The following is a 22,327-nucleotide window of genomic DNA, read 5'->3' on the forward strand; positions in this document are numbered from 1 at the left end:
TGAGTTTAAACTGTTGTTTAACTAAACTAACTCGCTGATTCTATTGATGAATCAATAGAATCAGCGAGTTAGAGCAAGCAGAATGCAAAAAACACGCAAACGCAGCGCGAGCGCAAATCATGATTTTATTTTTTACCTCAAATTTACTTCTGTTCTTTTTAATGGCATATTTTGCTATAATTATTCTTTTTCTCTAATTGCCTAAACCTCGTTAGCGTAAATTAGCTTGATGACTGTCTCCGCTCAGACCGTCATTTCTCATGCATTATTAACCATATTAGGAGAGTACATACCTTAAAGTATGGATCAGTATACGTTGGATCGGAGTAATCGTTACTATAACCAAACTGCATCAGAGGGTCGTCATGTCGAAGATTAGGGAGATTGACTGGTCCAGCGAGAGGCAACCCGGCAGGGTTCTTCGTTTCAGATCGATCTGAACTTGTGTAATCCTAATAACATATATAAATGTTTCATTAAGAATTTTGAAGCAAATTATAGTTTACGAGTAATAATATTTTAGACTTATATTTAGTGTAATTATTGAAATTAATCAAATTCTGTAATTTCATTAAATTCTATAATTGGATAATTTATTAGAAAATTACTATTTTATTTGTCTAATTATTTTACTCTTATTTTTAACCAGTAATTTTTTACAGCTATTTATTTACATTGATTATTAAAATTAATATTTTCCGTTGACCTTATTAAGTTCGTCGGATGCAGACTATTTCAGTAAGGTCATATTAAAAATGGAAAAGGCTATGTTCAACATTGGACATCTTACGGCTGAAATGGTGATGAGAGTAATGATTATTGAACTCAATTAATTGTCTATCTAAAATTTAACTGAAAAATAGATAAGTAAAAAATATTATTTAAGACTTCATTTAGAATATTAAAATAAATAAAGCTACAATGAGTAAAAAAATTATATATATTACTTACCAATTCATAGCTTCCATCGCTTTGTCCAATTTGTAACTTCAGATCACTGATATTAGAACTTCTGTCACTCTCTTTATACATATCTCCCGTGGTAACAGTAACATCTGGCTTCTCGCTCATTTGTTGACTCTTCTTCCTTCTTCTTCTATTACATATTACAAGAAGAATAACAAAGGCGGAGAAGATTATTATTCCTGATGTTACTCCGATGAGAATTATAAATAGCGGTAATGTTTCTAAAAAATAAGATATATTTGTTAATAATGATAGAGTACATGTACTTATTTATTCATTCATTCATTCATATTAGCTGATAGACGCACACTGTAAAGCATAAGTCTCCTTCAAAGATCGCAGCAATTTCGTCGGTCTACTTAGCACAGGGCATACCCAAATATTAATAAAATTATAATAGTTTAACTTACTTAAAGGTTTAAGGGTAATAGCTGCATTGGCGTTTCCATACTCATTGGTTACACTACAATTATAAAGGCCGTAATGTTTCGACTGACTGGCACGAATTACTAAACTGGACTTAACAACACCATCTGGTAAATTTTCTTCTAAGGTAGCATAGTCCTGTTGGAAAAATAAAATAATTATAAATTAAATTTGAGAGAAGGCTTTGATAAAAGCTTGTAAAACTTGTAGGGTTAGCTAATAGAGGAATTAAAAAACCCATTTTCGTTCCAATGACAGACCCTCCCAATGATTCAACGGTGATCGATCTTGCACTTCCCGCGACTTTCCACGATGTTAACTATGTTGGAGGTCCACGTTTTTGGGGTTTTTTTTTCACGAATCTCACTACATTACACAAAAATTCTGGCAAAGTTTTTGACTCATAAAAGCTACGATTTGAAGACTTGATTTTTTTTTAATTAACGCCTCCTAAAGCAAGGGTAGAATTTTGTAAAATCAATCTTAGCTGAACCTTAGTCGGCGAAACTAATATTCCTATCAAATTTGAAATTTATAAGTCTTATAGTTTCAAAGATATCGCGATGTGTCATTACGTGTTTGCAATTGTCTTAAAATAAAATATATATATGAAATGATAATACTCACTGGGTCTTGTATAACACTAATCTCTCGACCTTCAAAATACCATCTGATGTCATCTGGTTTCGGAACAGAGAATGCCGCGCATTCTATTCTCACCATTTCACCTTCGGAACCGAACTGAGTTCTATTTGACAAAATTTTTGGTACGCCTAAAAACAAAACAAATTATTAGGTCTCTCAAAGTCGAAAGTGTAGACTTCATAATATGAACATACATAAACTAAAAAAAATCAATAATTGGTTATAAAATAATCTAATTGATATAAAAGGATGCATAAAATATGTTGTCTTTTACATAAACAAAACATTTTTTTTTGATAAATTATGAAAAATTTCAAACATACTCCACAAATTTCCAGGGGTGCTCAAACCAGACGAGACTCGTACTTTAGACAATCTATTTAAACTATTACATTGTATTGTATATTGTATAAATATATGCAATTGTATATATACATATATATGACAACAGGTTGAAACATTAGACATACGGACTTACAAACATACAAAATTCTAATTTAAATTATATTACCTCGCCGATTATTTTGACATTATAAATAATAAGCTACCGCCGGCTTAGAATGCTGATCTGCTTGACAACCACGATTTCTGATGCATTATAATGTCTATCATGTAAGTTAGTCAAAAAACCAATTTCGCCAAATTTCGATCAACTAAAAAAATTAATTATTCTCGAAAGCGACTAAAATTTATTTTATAATTTACATTTAATTTTAGATTTAAAACTAAGAAAATATATCTTTTTGTTCATCATACACAGACACGAAAGACTGAATTCGAGCGTTAGGAGTTCATTTTTATTTCTTGTATTTATCATAAAAACTTACCAACACGGATCAGTGTAAACTATACAAATATTTACGTACGTGAAATCTAATATCCTTTTATAATTGAAGAATAATCAATATACTTCACACACAATAAAAAAATACAATAAACAAATTACACGTCTTACAAAATAATGTAATATTTATAGAACTTAAAATGTACAAGAACAAATGACGTACTTTTTATAAATACAGTCGCTTCACTCTCAATCTCTGGGTAACCGTCGACAGTGGCTTTGCATATGTAGCTCCCAGCTGTCTCGTTGTTTACCTGCACTTTCAGGTTTGCAGTCTTTCCTTTAACCTGCTGAAAATATTGCACGTTCACTTTAAATTATCCGATCTAATTTCGTCATCATCATTTTAACCTCCATTGCTCCTTCCACGCCTCCCCCTTTCCAATTTCAAATCGGTCCCGTTGGAAGTGAAAAGTTCGACAAGATCGTCTGTCCATTTTGTAAATGTTTATACTCTACTTTAATAAGTACTAATTACAACAATATTTAGAAAAAATCAATTAAAAATTGTTTCGAATCAAAGTTTTTTAATTCTCCCGTTTTTTCGTTTCCCAATTTCTTTACCAGTCAACAAAGGCATCCTTGACTCACTACACTCTTTCTGTGATTAAATCATTACGTAGTCAATAGTTACTGAATCTTTTAAATCTTATTATGTTCTAAATTTGAAAGAAAAAACAATTATTTTTGCTAACAAATTCAAATATTGCTAGTCGTAGTTAAGAAACGAACATCTGGAAAATTTATTATATTTACATCAATCTGTCAACCAGCATGGTATTCACTTACCCCGATCCTACCAGGCTCGTGGAACAGCCATCTTATCTCAGGTTCTGGTTGTCCATCTACATCGCACGTCAGTGATACTCTTGCACCAACTTCTGCTTCTATATTCTTTGGTCGGGTTCTGAATGACGGTGGGTCTGGTGAAAAAAATTTTTACTTTACATTGGCAATTTTTTTTCCTCATTAACCGTTTCATCGGTTTATTTATTTATTTACATAAAATAGTTTTTATACATTTTATGCATGACGGCGAACTTTTAGCCGAAGGCATTTTCTGCTAATTAACCGCCTGGGTGGTGCAGAGATAAATCAATAACGATAGGTGAAACAAGTGATATCATAAAACAAAAATTAAAATCTAATTTAGAGGGAATATAATCACATAAAACACCTTATATAAATGTACTAATGGGTACTTACTATAATTACATAAAAATACCATAATTAATTTATCATAGTTTGCTAAGAAGGTTTGTATTCAGATCACTATAGTCAGTTATAGGCAGAAAGAGTGGTTACGCAAGCATTGCCTTATTTTGGAAGGAAGAACGTTTTTTTTGTTTGAAGGTAGCTGAAGACTTAGACAGTTAGCTTAAAACTCTTTGCAGTGACTAAACTTGGGTTTGTTTAATTCCTACCTATATAGTCAGAGAAGAATGCCTGAGAGAGGACAGCTGTTTACTCACTATTGCCCAAATGGCATTTACATATTCCTCAGGTTTAAAGTGGCAGGGCGTAGAGAGCGCCTTGTTTAAGACCTCTTTTAAAGTAGCTAATCTAGATGGCTCCCGGGGAACCTCGGCTCGGGTCGATCTATACTCTATTTCATTTTATTTTAATGTTTTTAGATTGCTTCGGAGGGAATGTCAGCTTGGGCTGTCACTTCTCGATAATACTCGCTTAGCATTTGTAATCTTATCTTAGTCATATGTAATGACAATCCATATTAGGAATTGCACGTGCATAGCTTGCATAGATAGATGAAAGCTATGTATATGTATAAAAGAGAAAGTAATAATGTGTTTTAAAATATTCACACTTAAAGCGAGTATAATAATATTTGAAACATATTACTCTATATTTAATATTTATTTTCATTAACTCATCTCTAGCATGTGCTCTAATAGTTTATAACTTATTGATAACTTATTCATAATGCTGTAACTTACATGTAACTTCCAAAGTTACAGTCCCGTCGCTTTGACCCACAGCATTACTAACTTCACATTTAACCACAGCTTTGTTGTGTTTTCGAGTCACGTTAAAGATTATCTGAAACAAATTAAAAAATAAGTAATAATAAATAGGAAACTATAAATTGTTATTGATTCGTCAATAATTTCTTGATCGATACTTAAAGGTTCATGATCATCGCGTCAGCTGATAAACGCTCACTGACGTTGCAACCTCTCCCAAAGATAGTCAAGGTGTAAGGTCACGCGTTGCACACATGCAGCAACTTCCCGCTGCCTTAACTTAATAAGGTCAGTTCACCCAGTGGGAGATCTACTCACGCCGTGGTTTCTGACACGTGGTCGACACTAAAGAACCATCCTAAGCTTGTTTGTAAAAAACTGCGGAATGCAATAAAATCGCAACTTGTTCATCCATTATTGTATTTTTGTTACTAACACATGTATCGGTGCCTACAATGAGAGATAAATTAATTTAAAGCAATTGAAAAAAGTGGAACTGTTTTGTGTACCAACACGAAAAAACAATAAATATACAGAGAGAGAGAGAGAGAGAAAGAGAGATAGAGAGAGAAAAAGAGGTAAATAAGTTATATTCACGTCGAGTGGATGAAAATTATTCTAAGTAAGAAAAAGACCAATATTTAGCCACCTCCGCACATGCAGTGGTAGTCATGCAATAAAATGCACCGCCCGCCAGCCCGCTGATAAATGCGTATGCGGCAAACAATGCGAATCACACAACCGCCACCGGCATCTTCAGGAGTTATGTTACACCGATTAGTGCCAAACACAGAGAAAATAATATTATTGCAACATCAGTTTTTTGAATCAAGACGAATTATAAAAAAACACGAATTAAATTTTATTTATGTGTAAATTAATGTTTATATTCATCACAATAAGTTGTTAACGTAATAAATATGACAAAAAGTGACCGACACATTTAACAACTTACAACAATTAACATAGGTAAATTAGAAACCGTAACAACTCCCAACAGCTAATACAACAACGTCAGTAGCAAACTACCTCTCAATATTCGATGTTAAACTTCCAAACTGGAAATTAATAACACACTATTAACCTAAGTCAACTGAAACTTGAACGCAGTCGTCAAACGTATATTTATTGAATAACCTCTGTATAAATAGCACGCTTCGCATCCTTACAAACGATTACTGGGTTATTACTTAAGTTTTGAAGAGCTAACGAGTCTAGAGTGTTGTCTTTGGCATTGAAAACTTTGTCAATAAAAACTGTATTCGCAAATGTACTCACGTTGAAGTTATATTATTAAATAAATGAAATGTATGTTTGTCATCCTAACAATATCAACATAAGTACATAGATACTTAAATCCTATAAGACGTCAGCATCATATGTGATATACCCTTGTCGAATTAACCCCAATATTAGTACCTGGCTCAATCATCCAATATCTAAGCTAACATCTCGATGAGCCTTGAAGAGAACTATTGTCAGAATCTCTCTACGAGATCAAGAAACGTACACGTCATCAATTGCTCGAACTAATTTTAAAACTGTGATATCAGAAATAACTCGTTAGAATAAAATCAACCACTTTTTCATATTTGAAAACGTAGCTATAATAAAATATGGTAAAATAACGTATAGAGAAACGAATAACTAACTTTGAATAAATTGTGTTAGGTTTGATTTACATTTAAATTTAGATCAACAAACCAAAATGCCAAAGTCATTTCATTTCAAATTACCCATGTGTTTATAAATAAATAAATAAATAATAATTACTAAAATAAATAAATCATTACAAACGTGACAATGTATATATTCAAATTTTTGTATAATATATTACTTGTATATACTATATTCGATTATATATTTTGCGTATTAGATGGTTGATCCAACGAATAACCTAACATTTACCTTACTACCTACACAAAGGCCACGTAGATAAAGAAAATTAAAGAACAGCTTCGTGCAATTTCTTTCTGGCTACATTTTCAAAATGAGGTGCACGCTCGGCAAGAGAAACTACGTAGAGCTCCGCATAGTAGAGGAAAATGGCTGGAATAATTTCGTACGTTAAATAGCACAAAAAGCGCCATCTAGTACCGGGTAGATGCACTAACGTAATTGTAACACGCACGTGTATGTACTCTCTTTTGGTGAATAATAATGTTATACTAACATTTATCCGCAACTTCGTCTATATACACTGTTTTCGTTTTTATTTGAGATTTTTTTAAACGAAATTACTCAAGATATTAAATCTAACAGCCGTACTGCTATGAATAATAAAATAATGAAATTAATTGGTATATTGCAGTTCAGGGCATTTTATTTTAGACGCAGGATATATTTCATCGTAAATATTACATTTTTATGAAACAAAATCGATATGCTTACTTTCGATATCAAATCAATGTCACATATGGACAGGATGTTAGGTTATAGGTATAGTAGCGTTGAACATGTGAATGTATAGTGTATTTGCTGTCAGCTAATGAATAGTGCACTAAAAGGAAGGTGAAGTTGTCAGATTTTGTCTAAATGGTTAGTAATTTATATAACTTCATATTAAAAACATATTCATAACTAACTATATTTACAATTTTTAGTAATTTTTTAACTTAATCTCTTATTATTATTTTTATTTATTACGAGAATTAAATGTACAAAGAAACGGAACAGGCGACGTACATTTAGCCATATAACAAATATAGATTTTCAATATTGAAACCACAAACACTCAACGGCTTTTTAATAGCCATTGAATTCTTTTTTTCTGTTGATAAATGTTAGAGAGATAAACGATAGAGTCCTTGGGAAGCTAGGAAATAGAGATTAATTTATATTTCAAATATTTCCACACTTGTACTGACTCATCCTCATATTTCTGGAATCGTAAGGCTTATATTATAAACTTTATTTATATTTCGCCGAGTAGAGGTCAGTTAAGTATTTTCGGATTTAACTAAATTATACTCGCAAGGAGGGTTCAGAAAGATTTAATTTATTCGCGAAGCAGGATAGCTATACATATACATTGATATATAAATATATATACATAAAGATATGCAGAAACTGCACATAATATCGAAAAAAAAATATTTTCTATATTAGATATTTAATTTTTAATCTAAATCTTGTCAAAAAAAGTTTCAACGTTACTTTGAAATATAAGTCACTATAAGCGGCAAGAAATAATGCGATATCATTGAAGTTTACCACCGAATTGGCCACAAGCGTGTAATTTCTGCGAATGGTAGCAAGAATAAATTTAATACAACGACTTCGTGTTGTAATATTTGCCTCCATTTCGCTGTGTAACACAATAAACGTAAAGTTGGCAATTATTGTAGAGAATAGCGCGTGCATAAAGCTGACGGTGGTTACTTGAAAAATTCATATCCCGAGCTGCAGTCGAAAGTACGTATAAGATAAACCTGGTTTTATTTGCTCGTTTCTCCGAACTACTCCATATTAATGGGAGAAATTAACAAATATAATGCATTATTCATTTTGTTGAGGTAGATAAGGATTATTCATTTTTTGCTGCCTTTACAGAATAAAAAATATTTGTTAAAATTATTCGTAGTAAATTAAACAGACAGTCTTGCTAAGGCTGTTGGAAATGCCAAACGCAGGTCTATGGATGAGGTCTGTGTCCAGCATTGGATGATGATGATTCATTTGACTCTCTCAAATATAGATTGCAAAAAAATGACGAAAGCCAATATGAGCGAAGCAATTTGGACTATAAGAGTAGCAAAACCAGAAATCAAGTAAATAAATTAATTAACTATATTTAGAAGTGAGATGTGTAGAGGAACTCATCGATATAAATTATTATAACATATTAAAAGTATTATATAATCAAGCAATTTTATTATGTAAATTTATAAAAATGTTATATAATGGTTATGTTATATATCAATATGGTATTCTAATAATAACGTGTTCGGTTTTAGAAGTAGATGTTGCTGATAAAATTCTTAATTTTTTAAATTATGAATAAATAAATATCATAATTAAATATACATTTTTATATACTTAGGGTTATTAATTGTGATGACGTATGTATAAGGGGGACCGGAAAATGATATCGTTTCTGTCGACATATTATATATACGCTTATAGTAATATTGTTCAACCTAAGCTACTATGGTTTCTAACGCACCTTAAGTCTGAGTAGAGACCAAAAAAGCTCAGACAGTTTTTTTGTAGTACATTATTACATGCATATATATATGAGCACATGTCACCCTTATTGTGAGTATCAAATATTTTCAGATTAAACCACTGACAATCAACAAGACTAGACGCACAAAACAGACAGATTGCACAATAATCTAACCTCTTCTGACTTTCTTCCAATAAAAGAGTTTGCGCGGTACAACATAGTACCTAATTCACTGACAAACTGTATATTTAGTAAATGTTATATGCAAATGATTTGTTATAGTTGTGAAAGTTTTAAAAAGGTGAACTTTTAGCTCAGTTAATGTGACCCTATTAATATTTTTCCCCGCTTTCAAAATTCTTTCCCTACAAACTTTGTATTGCAACAAATTACAGCCCTGTAGCATTTCAATAGAATTTCAGAGTAATCATTTTATAAAAGATTTTTTGGTTTTTGCATACAAATAAGCTATGCATCCACCCTTATAAAGCTATGACACTTTAATCACCTAGTACATACCGAGTATCATACATATGTTGTGTGTAGATTATATAACTTCATCTTTCAGCTTATTCTGCCGAGACGAGAGGGATGTTGAAATTAAACGTCTACCTCCATACAACATTCACTCGGCATCTGCCTACGGTATACATTATTCTTACGAGTCGTACAAAGCACCGCCGCAGTAAATATATTCATGAAAAATTACTGCGTAAACCGAGCTGGTGTTTCTAATATTAAGTCTTGAGGGATACCTTATTCATTTAAATGTTACTCAGCGGATTCCATATTTAAATATGTACAACTTCATTAGTTTACTTTAAACTAACCAAAAGATTTTTAGATATATATGTATATTTAGATATATATATATGTTTCGCATTGACGTTAGAAATGTGGTAATCGTTGATATTTATAAGAATTCTTACTATAATTTACCTACCAATGTATTATAAAACATATATAAAATTAACTTTTGTCTCGAAAAAAATATTTAGTATGTTTTTTTGATGATGACGACGTCACTCCTGACTTATATCAGACAAAGACTTTATTCATTGGTCTAAAATGAAAAACAAACTCTTATATAGTTGTTAATCGAAATAACTTCATATTAAAGTAACTTGATATTGACAAGTAAAATAGAAGCAATATATACTAAAGTGCATGATTCGTAAACGCGAGTGTGCAAATTAAAATAATAGTGGACAGGCTACATAGCGCATAGATGGTCTCTAGAGTTTTAAGGTTTTGCATTCAATACCATAATCAAGACCTCCTGGTGGACCGACGACCTTGTGAAAGTTGTCTTTTGTTAAGGTCCTGGGGAAATGCTGATCGCAGGTCGCTTACCACCAACCAGCCCTATAAAAAAATCTATGAACAAGGTCCTCTTATATCTTCGATAACGGTGTTAATAAAGAAATGCAGTATTAGGAATTTTAATTTAAAATGTCCTTTCAGTGCCTAGAGCTTTTTATATGTATTATTTAATTTATAAAACTATTACTTAGTACATTTTGACTTCGTCGTTTTTAATAGAAAAGTGCAGTAAATCTTTCACTTACCATTTCGTCGGTGTAGTCTCCAATCACAGGGTTGTTATTGATATACCACCGGTAGACTTGAGCAGCAGGGTTTGCGTCCACAGTACAGCCTATCCTGGCATCCGTTCCTTCAGGTATTCTACCCTTTACAGTGTCTGAGTTGATTGCCACTTGGACTTTAGGTACGTACTTTACCTAAAAATTTAAATACATGTTTAAAAATGGCGAATATGTCGTCTATGTTTCTATTTCGCTTGCCTCATAGCTTCGGTAACTGAACAATCAAGTTCATATAGCTTATAACTCATGGCATAAACACATGTTTCATCACCTGGTTTACACTTATTAAATTTTTTTTTTTGTTTTTAAAAATCTTGATTGTATGCCTATGTTTAAATTATAAATTGTCGATTACAACTCTTTTATAGTTTTGTTCATCTGTTTACAACCTTGTTTAGCTATTATTTTTGAAAACTATATTCCTTGAGTGATAACTAAAAGCCCTATATATTAGTACGATATATCTGTGTGAATTTATCACATGATATTATGCTGCGATCTCTAGAAATAGATATAAAGGAAACTGTTTTAAAGAAAAAAGTCAAATTTAGTTTTTATGGTGTCGATCAAAAGTCATCGTAAACTAGAAACTAGAATGAACAGGCAACAGCTAAATAAAAAATTGCTCGAAAAACATCATTAGACTCAAATATCTGAAAGATATATTTACTAATCCACACTTAACCTTATGTATGCAAGTACCAAATAATCCGGAAGATGTGTAACCTTGATCGATGCACCCTTGCACATCATAGAATATAAAAACCAGAGAGATATACGACTTCCACCATTTTACACTTAACCCCGTATCTAAGGACTATAAAATATATGTGATATTCACCATTCACACTTAACCTCAATTGCTAACAACGACCCTATTCTTAAATATGTAAATACAAAAAATAAATATTTAACACAAATAACAGAATTAAAATTTTGTTAATAGTAATAACAACAGCTAATGTTATTTCATAGAATATGAAGCTTATATAGTTTACAATGTTTATTAATGCTTGTTAACACACACTGGAATTGGATATAGAAAGGTGTGCAGAATTATAGTTCAACTACAATTGACAAGACACACACTAAGTATATAATATGCTACTTACACTTACCTCGATATGGACAGTTGCCATCCTATAGGCTCTGTCAGCAGTGTTCTGCGCTTGACACGTTATCGTCTGATTGTGGTAACCCTTATTAGGTACTAACCGCAGCACTGATCTGTTTAACAGAATAAAACAATTTAAACCAATCTATTCAGGTGTCGAAAACTGTTAACCGCTAGTTGAATAGATACCGCTGCTATCGACATCTCAATCATATTGGACTGCGTGTCATCGCTTCTATTGTTACTGTAGTGAAAATTAATTTACCCTTTTTTAATCTGAAAAATCTACCAGTTAAAATCATACAGTAAGCGACTGAACTATGTCCTATATTATTTTATCTATCCATTTTTTTAATCCGATTAAATAAAAATTAGATATACTAATTGGAAAATCAAAGTTGACAATATAGCTTTGGGGATATTCAATCTGAAATATCAATGGACTGGTCAGAATAATAGTGTTGTTAAGGTTAAGAATGTTTTGAAGTCAAGATTGTTTAAGTAAAGGAAAATAAACCATCTTCCTTCCATTTGAATAAATTATCGCAGAAAAGTTGATGTAAGTTGGTGAATTATGAGAGCAAAGAACTGCACGTAAGTAATGTCCATTAATCTTTTATTAAATTAATCATATTATTATTAAATTTGGATTATTTATCGATCTTGAGTATAAACCGATCATTAGTGATCATGTATTATACCAAAAAAGATTGTTCAGGTATTCTTTTATGCGATCAATTGACTGGAATCATTTTATAATTAATAATAAACGGCTACAAAGATTTCAAACTTGCCCCGATCTAAAAAGAACCTACAACAAGTACTGTCAGCTTTTTTATGACAACTGAGAATATTTCAATAGATATGAATTAATAATGGTGATATTGATTCAGAAATTTGTCTCCTCGAAATATAAACACACAAATTTGGATTCCAGTATTAGGAGCTTAGAGAAGAGATAACATTTTGTAATAAATATCCAATAAATGATCGATAAATAATGAGTTTTATAGATCATGTATTTACAACAAAAGTTTTTATATTTGCCATTCATGTAAATATTTTAATAATTCTCAGTGTCGGAAATATCAAACTTCTGGCATTAAATGTAATGTAAGTATATGAAACTAATACCAAATGCCCGACTAGACGTTAGAATACACGTCTTACCAGTATAAAACAAATATACAGCTAATCAATAGATGTTCAAAAAGATCTATTCTGTCTATTCTTTACAGGTACAAATTAAATAAGATATTTATTTGATTTTGTTTATTTGTCTAATCTCTACTACGTTCATAATTGTTTCAGCGTAATCATGGACATATGAATTCTCATACGTTTCTAATAAGACCGGTTAAAAGCCACCAACGTCCATTTTTTGTTGTTTGTCCATATTTGTTTTCTGACCACGTTAACAAGGTTATCTGTTCATTTCGTCCTATGGTACGCCTCCTGGTACATACATTGTATACTTTACAAAAATTTAACACCCCAGCGGTCATTTTCTCTGCGTGCTATGTGGCCTGTCAACTCTCACTTCAACTTGCTAGTGCGCTTGGCTGTGTAGATCACTTTCTTTTGACTATGGTTTACCACTCCTTGTTCGATCTTGTATAAAAATCCCGAGTATAGCCCTCTCCGTGGTAGTACAAAAAGTCATTACTAGTATCATCATGTGCATGCCCCATAACCTTAATTAATTATATAATAATCGCCTCTCATACTGAGAATTTATTAGTCTAATAATTCTTGATAATCATAAAATATTTTGAATTTGAAATAAAGCTTGTTATTTTAGATAGAAAAGTTACTAATATTGGCGTCATTGTCGTAATTCTTAAATATTAAATCAGATCTCGGGAATATAACAAGCGGATTGTTCTGAACCACCCCTTGCGTTTACACTGCGAAAATTTTCCCAGCGAAATAAGAGATATAGCTTGAACATAAAAATAGCCTGGTCTCTGTGAGAAATATAATGAAATCCAATTTTTATTTACATTTCACTTTATTCTCTCACTGCGCTTACGTCTAGAACAATTCTTTGGTAAATAGCGGGAGCAGGATTAAGTACAATTTTTATATAAAAGTGAAATTTCTCTAGTTAAATACTGTCTTATAGTAGTCTAATGGTTTTTTCTATTTTTTTTTAACTCAAGCTTTTCTCTCAAAATTTCTCCCGTAACAGAGGGATAAACAAGAATTATTTTTAGGAACCTTCCTTTAAATTTGACACAGCTGCGGACTAAGTCTAATTTACATCGCCTAATGCTTTTAATGTCCCTGTATAGTATTTCTTATTGTAATAGATCGGCTCGTATTTGTCAAATTATTTTTAATGGCAATGTTTTAAAATTATAAATTTCTTACCTTGTTTTAAACCTCTGTTCGTCCGGTAACAATTCAACTTTGTTTTCAACGTTTTTCTTAATTACAACCTGGTTACCGTCTACCCAAGTTATCTGCGAAAATTGTAGAACATTATTTTTTTATAAAAATACGTATTTAATATCATAGCTGAAAAAATTCTAAAGGATCATCTGTGAAATCTATTTTAAGTTTGGCCTATGTGTGCTAACAAAGTAAATAGAAAATAACTAGAAAATTACAAATAACCTAACAAATGTAACATATACTTTTACTGTTTTGTATTAATAATTAATGTATTAAAGGAAAATTTTGGTAGCCTTAAAAATCTTTATCAAAGCACACGGAAATTATTTGAAAAACCAATATATATATATATATCAGGCGGTAGCTTTTATGCTATATATTCATTATCGTCACATATAATAATATTAGACGTGTCACACGTTTAACATCCTGGCTGTTTAATCTCAGAGAGTTCAAATAAATATTTCGCTTATAAATAAAATTATAAAAAATATTGTATTAGAATTATTCTGGATACTGAATTAAGCTCATAAAAGGAACATGCATTGCGCCAAACTAGTAGCGGAACCAATTTAAAAGTGAATCTAAAGAAAATCTCACTTCAGCTGCCGGTTTTCCACCTTCTGAAACACACTCGATATCCACAGGTTGGTCCTCAGTGGCATCAATGAAAGCCCCTTGTATGATCCGAGGGGGATCCGGAGCTATCAACACGGTGAGCTGAGCGTATCGTGATCGAATTCCGGGTTCGCCTGCAATACAGAGCTGATTGGATGCATCGGCCGGATTACCTCCAATGCACAACGGAAATGTTTGCGTATTGAATTTAACTTCGGGATTATTTTTGTAGATAGCTTTTTTCAATCGATATACACTGTTTCCATGTTGAATTTGAACTATTTTATTTTCAATTAACAAAATAATGTCTAAATAAATTTTATTAATACACATTTCTCGTAGAATGAAATTAGTTCGTTTTATATTTTTATTTTTAATTATATTATTAATAGTTGTTCAAAAATTAAAACCATTTAGTCTTTGCTTTTTAATATTATACCGTATAATAAATCAATCATCAATCATACTAATAAAATGTCAAAAATTAAACATCGTTTTTAGATTTGGCAGACGATAATTGCATATAATATGTAACAGAACGAAATAAAAATTTATTAAAAAATATTTTTTTAATCATACATCAATACAGCGTTAATGAAGCAATAACGATTGTGTGAAACGATGTAAATTATACCATATTTTTTCTTAATTTTCCAAATAACGAATAATATTAATAACTAAAGATTCCAAATATTTATACAAAGACTTTAATATTCCGAAGCGTTATATCCATACCATCTATACATACGTTTTTATTACCAAACCTTAAAACAATTGTTACTGCAATGACTCCATGAATGAACGTTTCTTATGTTACACTCACCGTTGAGACCGGAACTAACTTGGCATTGGTACTTGCCATCGTCTTCTAACGCCACGTCCCTTATATCCAGGGAGTAATCACCTGCAATCAAACATCTGTATTGAAATATATTCACGATATATACATAGATATATCGGCCTTATTTTTTCATGACAATTAAATTATTCATCTCATATATTCAAGTAAAAGTGAGTATATCATAAAAACAGATCGCACACACCATTTAAATTTCAGATGAACACATTATAAAAAGAGAAGACGTGAAAAGAAAGACAGATACTTCTTAAATTACAATCAAATATCTGAATAAGTAAAACGATCAATGAAAATAAATTTAATTTCTTCTAGAAGTTTCTAGAGAAGAAGACATATAACACCTTGCGAAGAAGACTGGTGTCAAAAACAGATTAAAAAAAAAATTATGAGTTGACGATCAATAGGAGTTCTGTTAAAAGTTACAATGTTGAATAAAAGAATTTTATTTTTTCTTATATTTTATGTTAATCATATTTTAATCGGACGTATTATAAGTCTGTAAGCTAGGCCATGTTCAGTTGTAGGCGTCCTTTGGTTGAAATGATAATAATGAAGAAACTTCTTCTAATTACTTTCTTTATTACTGAAGTTCGTGTCCATCTTGTAACGCCCTGACGGAATCGGTGATGATCTCTTTTCATGCCGTCCTTTACTCTGCTTTCTACAGAGCATTAATAGACAGTTTAGTTAATGACTTGAGTTACTTCGACCAACAGGTAAGTGAACGTCTTAGTGGTCTTTTACCGGCTACTTTCCCTACAATGTTGGTAAGTTGTTTAGTTACTTGCGGGCGATTAAAATAACTTAAGACTCGTTAGTAACATATGAGTCGTTTATTTAGAAAGTAGCATACGTCACTTTGATTTTAGGTCGAGGTTTTTAAAAAAAAATTAGAGATACCGTTTAATTGTATTTTGTGTAATCCTTAATTCGATTTTTTTTGAAAAAGTGACTTATTCCATTTTCCAAAATAAACGGCTCATATTGTAGAGGGCCTAATTTTCATTTGGGCCTAAATTTGATTCTATAAAGAAATCTAGAAAGATATATATACTATAAATAGCACTTCTCGTCTGATTCACTTCAGGAATAAAATAAATACTTCAATAATTCCAAATTGCCTAAAAATTAAGTGTTCTTGTTGAAAACATTGCAGCTTATTAACAAAATAACATTCGATTGCATAAAGAAGAAAAGAATTGAAGTATTTGAGGAAAATTCTAGAAGTAACAATAAGATCGGATACAAGCTGTCTTGTCGTATGTATGATATGACTTCACAATCCAAGTATTGAAAATATATTTACATATTCAATATCACAGTCAATACAAAACTACAGTATTAAAATGCGTATGTAGTAGTATACATTTATGTATGTAGTATACATTTGAGAAACAAAAGCTGACGTGTAAGTCGATGCGCTACTGTTTCTCGACGTGCCTAAAATCGCCTGTTTGCCTTTTTAAAATGTTACCTTTCCGTTTTACGGATGCAACGTTTTGTTCTATGATTTTTATCGTCGAGTGGAATTTTAGAGAAAATCGAATATACAGCAAATATATTTTTTAAATGTGAATAATGCAATAATTAAATAATAGATTATTGTGCTTGTATACCACACTTGTTATGAAAGTTTTTAAGATATAATATCCGCATATTTTTAATGATATATATTTGTGTAATTTTACGATTATCATCATCATTTCTGCAGGGCTGTGTTTCGCAGAGTGGAGCCCACTTGTTTATTAAGGGGGCAATCCGAAATTGGACTCGATACGAATTTAACCCTTCCGCTTTAATATAAAAGACATAGGTGTTAAATAGGAGGCGGTAAACATTTTATAAATGTTAAGGTCATGTGTGATCATGGTAAAGAAAAGGTTGAAAAATATTGCTGTATGGCGTTATGTGCTCGACTTAAGCATCCTGATATCCTGTGGGATCACAAAGTCATCCGAGGACCTTCAAAAGGTACCCTGTCCAAACTGTAGATAAACGTCCTACGATGCGTTTGCCGGTCTATGATCTCCACTCCATAGACTCTTAAGACCCGCACTGCTATCTGTTCTGTGTATTATGTGGCCTGACCACTGCTTCTTCAACTTTCCAGTTAACTGGGCTAAACCTGTAGCTTTCGTTCATCTACGGTAGACAAAATCCCAAACATAACCCTCTGCATATCTCATTAAGCTAACTGTCAGGTATTCTTAATTTCCCAAATAATAATAAGTTTTAATTAGCTTATTTTGTTATTTATTTGAGACAATCAGAGATTACATAAATATCATCATCATTGTTTCAACTATTGTCGACGTCGCCTGCAGCACTCAGGTCTACCCCACCGATATCCAGCAGGACCGGTTGGAAGTGGCTTGCACCAAGCGTCTTCAGACGAAGCTAAACACACTCTCAGATCTATGGTCTCCACTCATGAATCTTATTGCCCCTACCGCTATTCTACAAGCTATTTGATCTGCACACTGCCACTACATTTTGACTATACGTACGTGAATATATTATCTTTTAATTTTCATCGCATCTCTAATTACGAATGGATAAAGTACAATTACATTTTGAATACCGTGGTAATAGATGCCTTTTCTAACCAAGTTCCTTACGAAGACTTGTCAGTAAAAGCCAATTGAAGAGCTGCGAATGCTGGTGGTGCTGGTAAATCTCCCTGTTTAACATTAGTCACAATTAGAATTCTAGAAGCGAACGTATTATTTATTCCTGATGATGCAGAACGTGACTTGAATATACTCATTTCTGTAAGACTTCGACTACGTGTTATTACTTGGAAAATTCGCCAAATTACCCATTATATTGATTTGTCGGGGACAAGGAGTGGAAGTTATCGTACAGGGGATTTCAATAAACGTCAACATAATTAAATATCAGAAAAAAATATTGTATTAATTTAATATTCACACCATCATCCAATACTACAAAGCCGTTTTATAGTACCGTATTAGGACACTATGTTCTTTCCTAATATATATTTTTGAAAGCGAAGAACGCTCGCGCGACGCTTGACTTCATCATCATTATCATATCAGTCGATAGACGCCAACTGCAAGGTATAGGCCTCTCCCAAAAACCGCCACAAACACCTGCCTTGCGTTACTGCTAATTTGTGACGTATATCAAGTTAAAGTATAATTTTAAATGTGTTCAATATGATTATGTGTCTTAATTTTTAGTTAATTATTTATTTTATCATCATATCTACCGTGGGCATCAACTACTGGATATAAGCCTCTTCTATCTCATTTTTATTAAGAAAGTAGCGGCCTTTGTATATAAAATATGAATCATATTATAACAAAAAAAAATCATAAACATTTTATAGATGACGCAAGTGCGTGTATGTACGTTTACAACTTTATAATTATCGTCAAATCAGCCGATAGATGCCCATCACAAGGCAAATGCCACCACCAAAGATATGTTGATGTATACATGTAATATTAACATTTTACGTAATAGATAAAATATGTAAAACCAATAAGAAAAGCGAAACAAAACAAAGTAAAATTAATTATCGATTGACTTGAAGTACTTTTTATTTTAACAATACTATTATAGATAAAACGTACATCTAAAATGCCTAGTTGTTATAAATATACCAAAACAAGGTATTCCCTAGAGATAAATTATAAAATAGGCTACGGTATAATGATAAATTTGTTGTAGCATTTGAACAAATTAATCCTGGTCCCATAACGGTAATTGAATAAAAGCTTATATTCACGGTTGGTTCGTATATGAAGACTTTTATTAAGCTTTCCGCAATAGACAGTTCATTGCCCCCGCCCGGTTGGATTCAGCTAGGTTGATTGTTTTCCACATCGGGAATCCGAAATGTGCTTTCAAGGCCACGAAATAATTTGTTTGGAAAGCTCGATACATTGCGTGCAACGCCTACTCAGGAATTGTATAGAGTGTAACAAAAATTACAGACAAGATAAGCTTTTGTATCTAAAATATTAAAACAATTCTTACTTTGTCATAATTTGTCGTTATTGTATATGTTTTAGTATCTTTAACTACATTTTATCGAATGATAAAATTTGTGTTTTAAACTAAAATGTTTTAAATTTATTTTTTAAATAAATATCGATTAAAATTAAATGGTAATAATTTAGCAATCTTATAGTATATTAGTAAAACTTCAAAAACTAACAAATATTTCACGGGTCTAAGTGTGCAAATACACAATAAAGTGCCCAAAGATATCTTACTCCTTCTTTATTTAGTTTTAAATCTAAAATTAAAAGTAAATTTGATTACAGCATTCAAGAGTTTTTATTGTTCCTTTTTTAGTTTTTATTTATTGTTAATGTTAAAAGCAACTGCGGCGTTTGTGGCCGGCTCTTTCTAACTAATCAGCAATTCGAGTCGATGGTAACTAGTTACTTATAATTTTAGAATATTTGTCGATTTAAAAGTGTGTGTAAAAAAATGCTTACTTGAATATATACTATATATACTATCTTTATTATATATTCTCTATATATACATGTTGTTAGGACAGCATAGTGGAATTACAATGTAACTGCGGGCGTGGAAATGTATTGTTAGCCAACCAACCAAGTCCAGGTATGGCGAACACAAGTGCCCTTGAAACGTAAACGATCAAGTGACAGCCCCAGCTTGAACCGCCAGAGCATTTAAAGCTCTTATGATATTTGTTGAGCTATTAATCCGATATAAGAAGAATGAAAATATTTTATTGGGAGTTTGTTACAATCACTAAAACAGATTATTGATATCGGCAAATATCTATGATGGCTATAAAGCCTTAATAAATATTTATTTGACAACTTTGAACAAGATTTTCTCATCAATAAAATCTTAGGATTTCCAAATCCACTTAACATCATAAATCAACGCGTTTACTTTGATAAGTTGACACATCTTGTAAGCCCAGTAATTTCATTAATTAATTTTGCGTTTCTCGTGCCGCTAGTATTAAAAATGTTTCACAGCTTTATTTTTCTGATTCGCAAAATTAATTATGCAATTGAAGAATGAAACAGTACAACGGATTCAAGCCATATAGGTATACAGTACGTCCTAATTTAATTTTTTATCCGTCTAGATCAACTCTGTTGCCTGTTGCATTATACGACTCCGTAAGTTTGCTTCTTCAGCCCCCGTACAATAAATTAAAACGTACGTCTTAAAAAAATAAAATCCACTAACCTACATTATCGACCATAGCCTATAGTATCCCTCTATATACTCATTTATTTAAAGTATTTCATAGCCAACAGATTCATATTATAACATTTAATAGACCAACAACTCCAATAACGAAGTACAAATAATTATCAATTTAAATTAAAAAATACGAGAGCTAACCTACACGAAATAGAAAAAAAACTAAACAGAGAATAGTATATTATATAGACAGTATGCACGGAGTATGTATATTTAGTGTTTTTTTTTATCCTTTATAGGCGAAGCATTTCACATTTATCTCGCCTGATCTTAAGCGCCGAAGGCTTACGGTGGTACATGCTTGCCCTGAAGAAATCCACTCACTCTTGTCTTGAAGGCTTCTAAGTTAGAATTGTCTGGAAACAACGACGTTGATAGGTTGTTTCAATCCTTGGTTGTTGGCGTATGGAAGGAAATTCCGTGTACGAATGTTGTGAATCCGTACAACTTGTTACCGAAGCTCCTTACCAAGTCACTCCTAGGAGCGCCGACCTAAGCAATCTAAGAGATGAAAGGTCTTCCAATCAAGTGATATTGCATGTGATTTAACGGAACTAGCAAAGATTCTCGAGGTAGCTTACATGCAAATTAAATAAACGCGGTTAAGGATAGGTGACTTCGGCGCTCTGCTGCCCAAATCCTTTGAGACCCACGTTAAGAGGCAAATAGGACCCGTTCATGAGGAGACGAAAAGCTTTTACCATCGAAGAACCACTTTACTGAGTTTTAGGTATAGCTGACTATCTAATTCGCAGTACAGCGATTCCGGTCGGACAATAGCAAACCATTGTCTAAAAAAAATCTCCGTTTGAGATAAAACCTCAGTTTGAGATTCATTATTTATTTACTTTTCCTGTGCCTTAATTTACAATAACAAGTTTGCGTATAAATGAAAACTCTCCGTATAAAATTTATTCTTGCTTGAATTAATACTGTCATTGTGTCCGAGTCAAAATTGTTTAGAGAACACGATTATAAATCTTTTTATACATGTAATGTACACGACTTTGATCATTATACTAGCTATGGAAGAAGGAACAAATAAATTGGTGACGACCCACAACGCTTATAGGTTATATAAATATACCTTTAACATTTTTATAACTTTTATTTAAAGAAGAGTAATTAAATAATTAATTATAACTAAAGGTTGTCCACAACAGATGCGTAGATGTAAATAAATGCCCCAGAAACAAAACGCACATTCTCACCGCGTATTTCACCTAATTTTTTTTTCATTACTCTACGCATAGCCGTTGTGCCAAATTCGTTTTTAAATACAAAATAGTGCCAGAGCCGGTGTTTATTTACAACCAGCTCATGGCCAGACCACGTAATTTCACTGGACGTTATTTATATTTTCGAATCGTAATTTAAATCAAAGTTCATTCAACCGGTTATGACACTTCATCCTTGAAGACGCCAATGCCAATATCGTTACACGAAAGATTCTGAAATAAATATTTTAATGTATG

General features: G+C 31.9%; 1 protein-coding gene across 1 annotated transcript in view; it reads right to left on the reverse strand.

Annotated features, from left to right (window-relative positions):
• The window catches only part of LOC137924891 (irregular chiasm C-roughest protein-like), a 37,022-nt gene that overhangs the window by 9,340 nt on the left and 5,355 nt on the right, over nt 1–22,327 (reverse strand). The window contains exons 3-14 of the mRNA XM_068768276.1: nt 15,591–15,671; nt 14,750–14,901; nt 14,126–14,217; nt 11,757–11,865; nt 10,600–10,773; nt 4,837–4,939; nt 3,671–3,804; nt 3,045–3,171; nt 2,020–2,165; nt 1,377–1,530; nt 952–1,187; nt 294–452 (exon numbers count right to left, since the gene is read on the reverse strand). Of these exons, the coding sequence (XP_068624377.1) occupies nt 294–452; nt 952–1,187; nt 1,377–1,530; nt 2,020–2,165; nt 3,045–3,171; nt 3,671–3,804; nt 4,837–4,939; nt 10,600–10,773; nt 11,757–11,865; nt 14,126–14,217; nt 14,750–14,901; nt 15,591–15,671 (1,667 nt within the window). The remainder of the gene's footprint in view (nt 1–293; nt 453–951; nt 1,188–1,376; nt 1,531–2,019; nt 2,166–3,044; nt 3,172–3,670; nt 3,805–4,836; nt 4,940–10,599; nt 10,774–11,756; nt 11,866–14,125; nt 14,218–14,749; nt 14,902–15,590; nt 15,672–22,327) is intronic.

This window comes from Battus philenor, unplaced genomic scaffold, assembly GCF_028537555.1.
Source record: "Battus philenor isolate CCGP_79_NKW_IND1 unplaced genomic scaffold, ilBatPhil1.0.hap1 SCAF_25, whole genome shotgun sequence".
NCBI lineage: Eukaryota > Metazoa > Arthropoda > Insecta > Lepidoptera > Papilionidae > Battus > Battus philenor.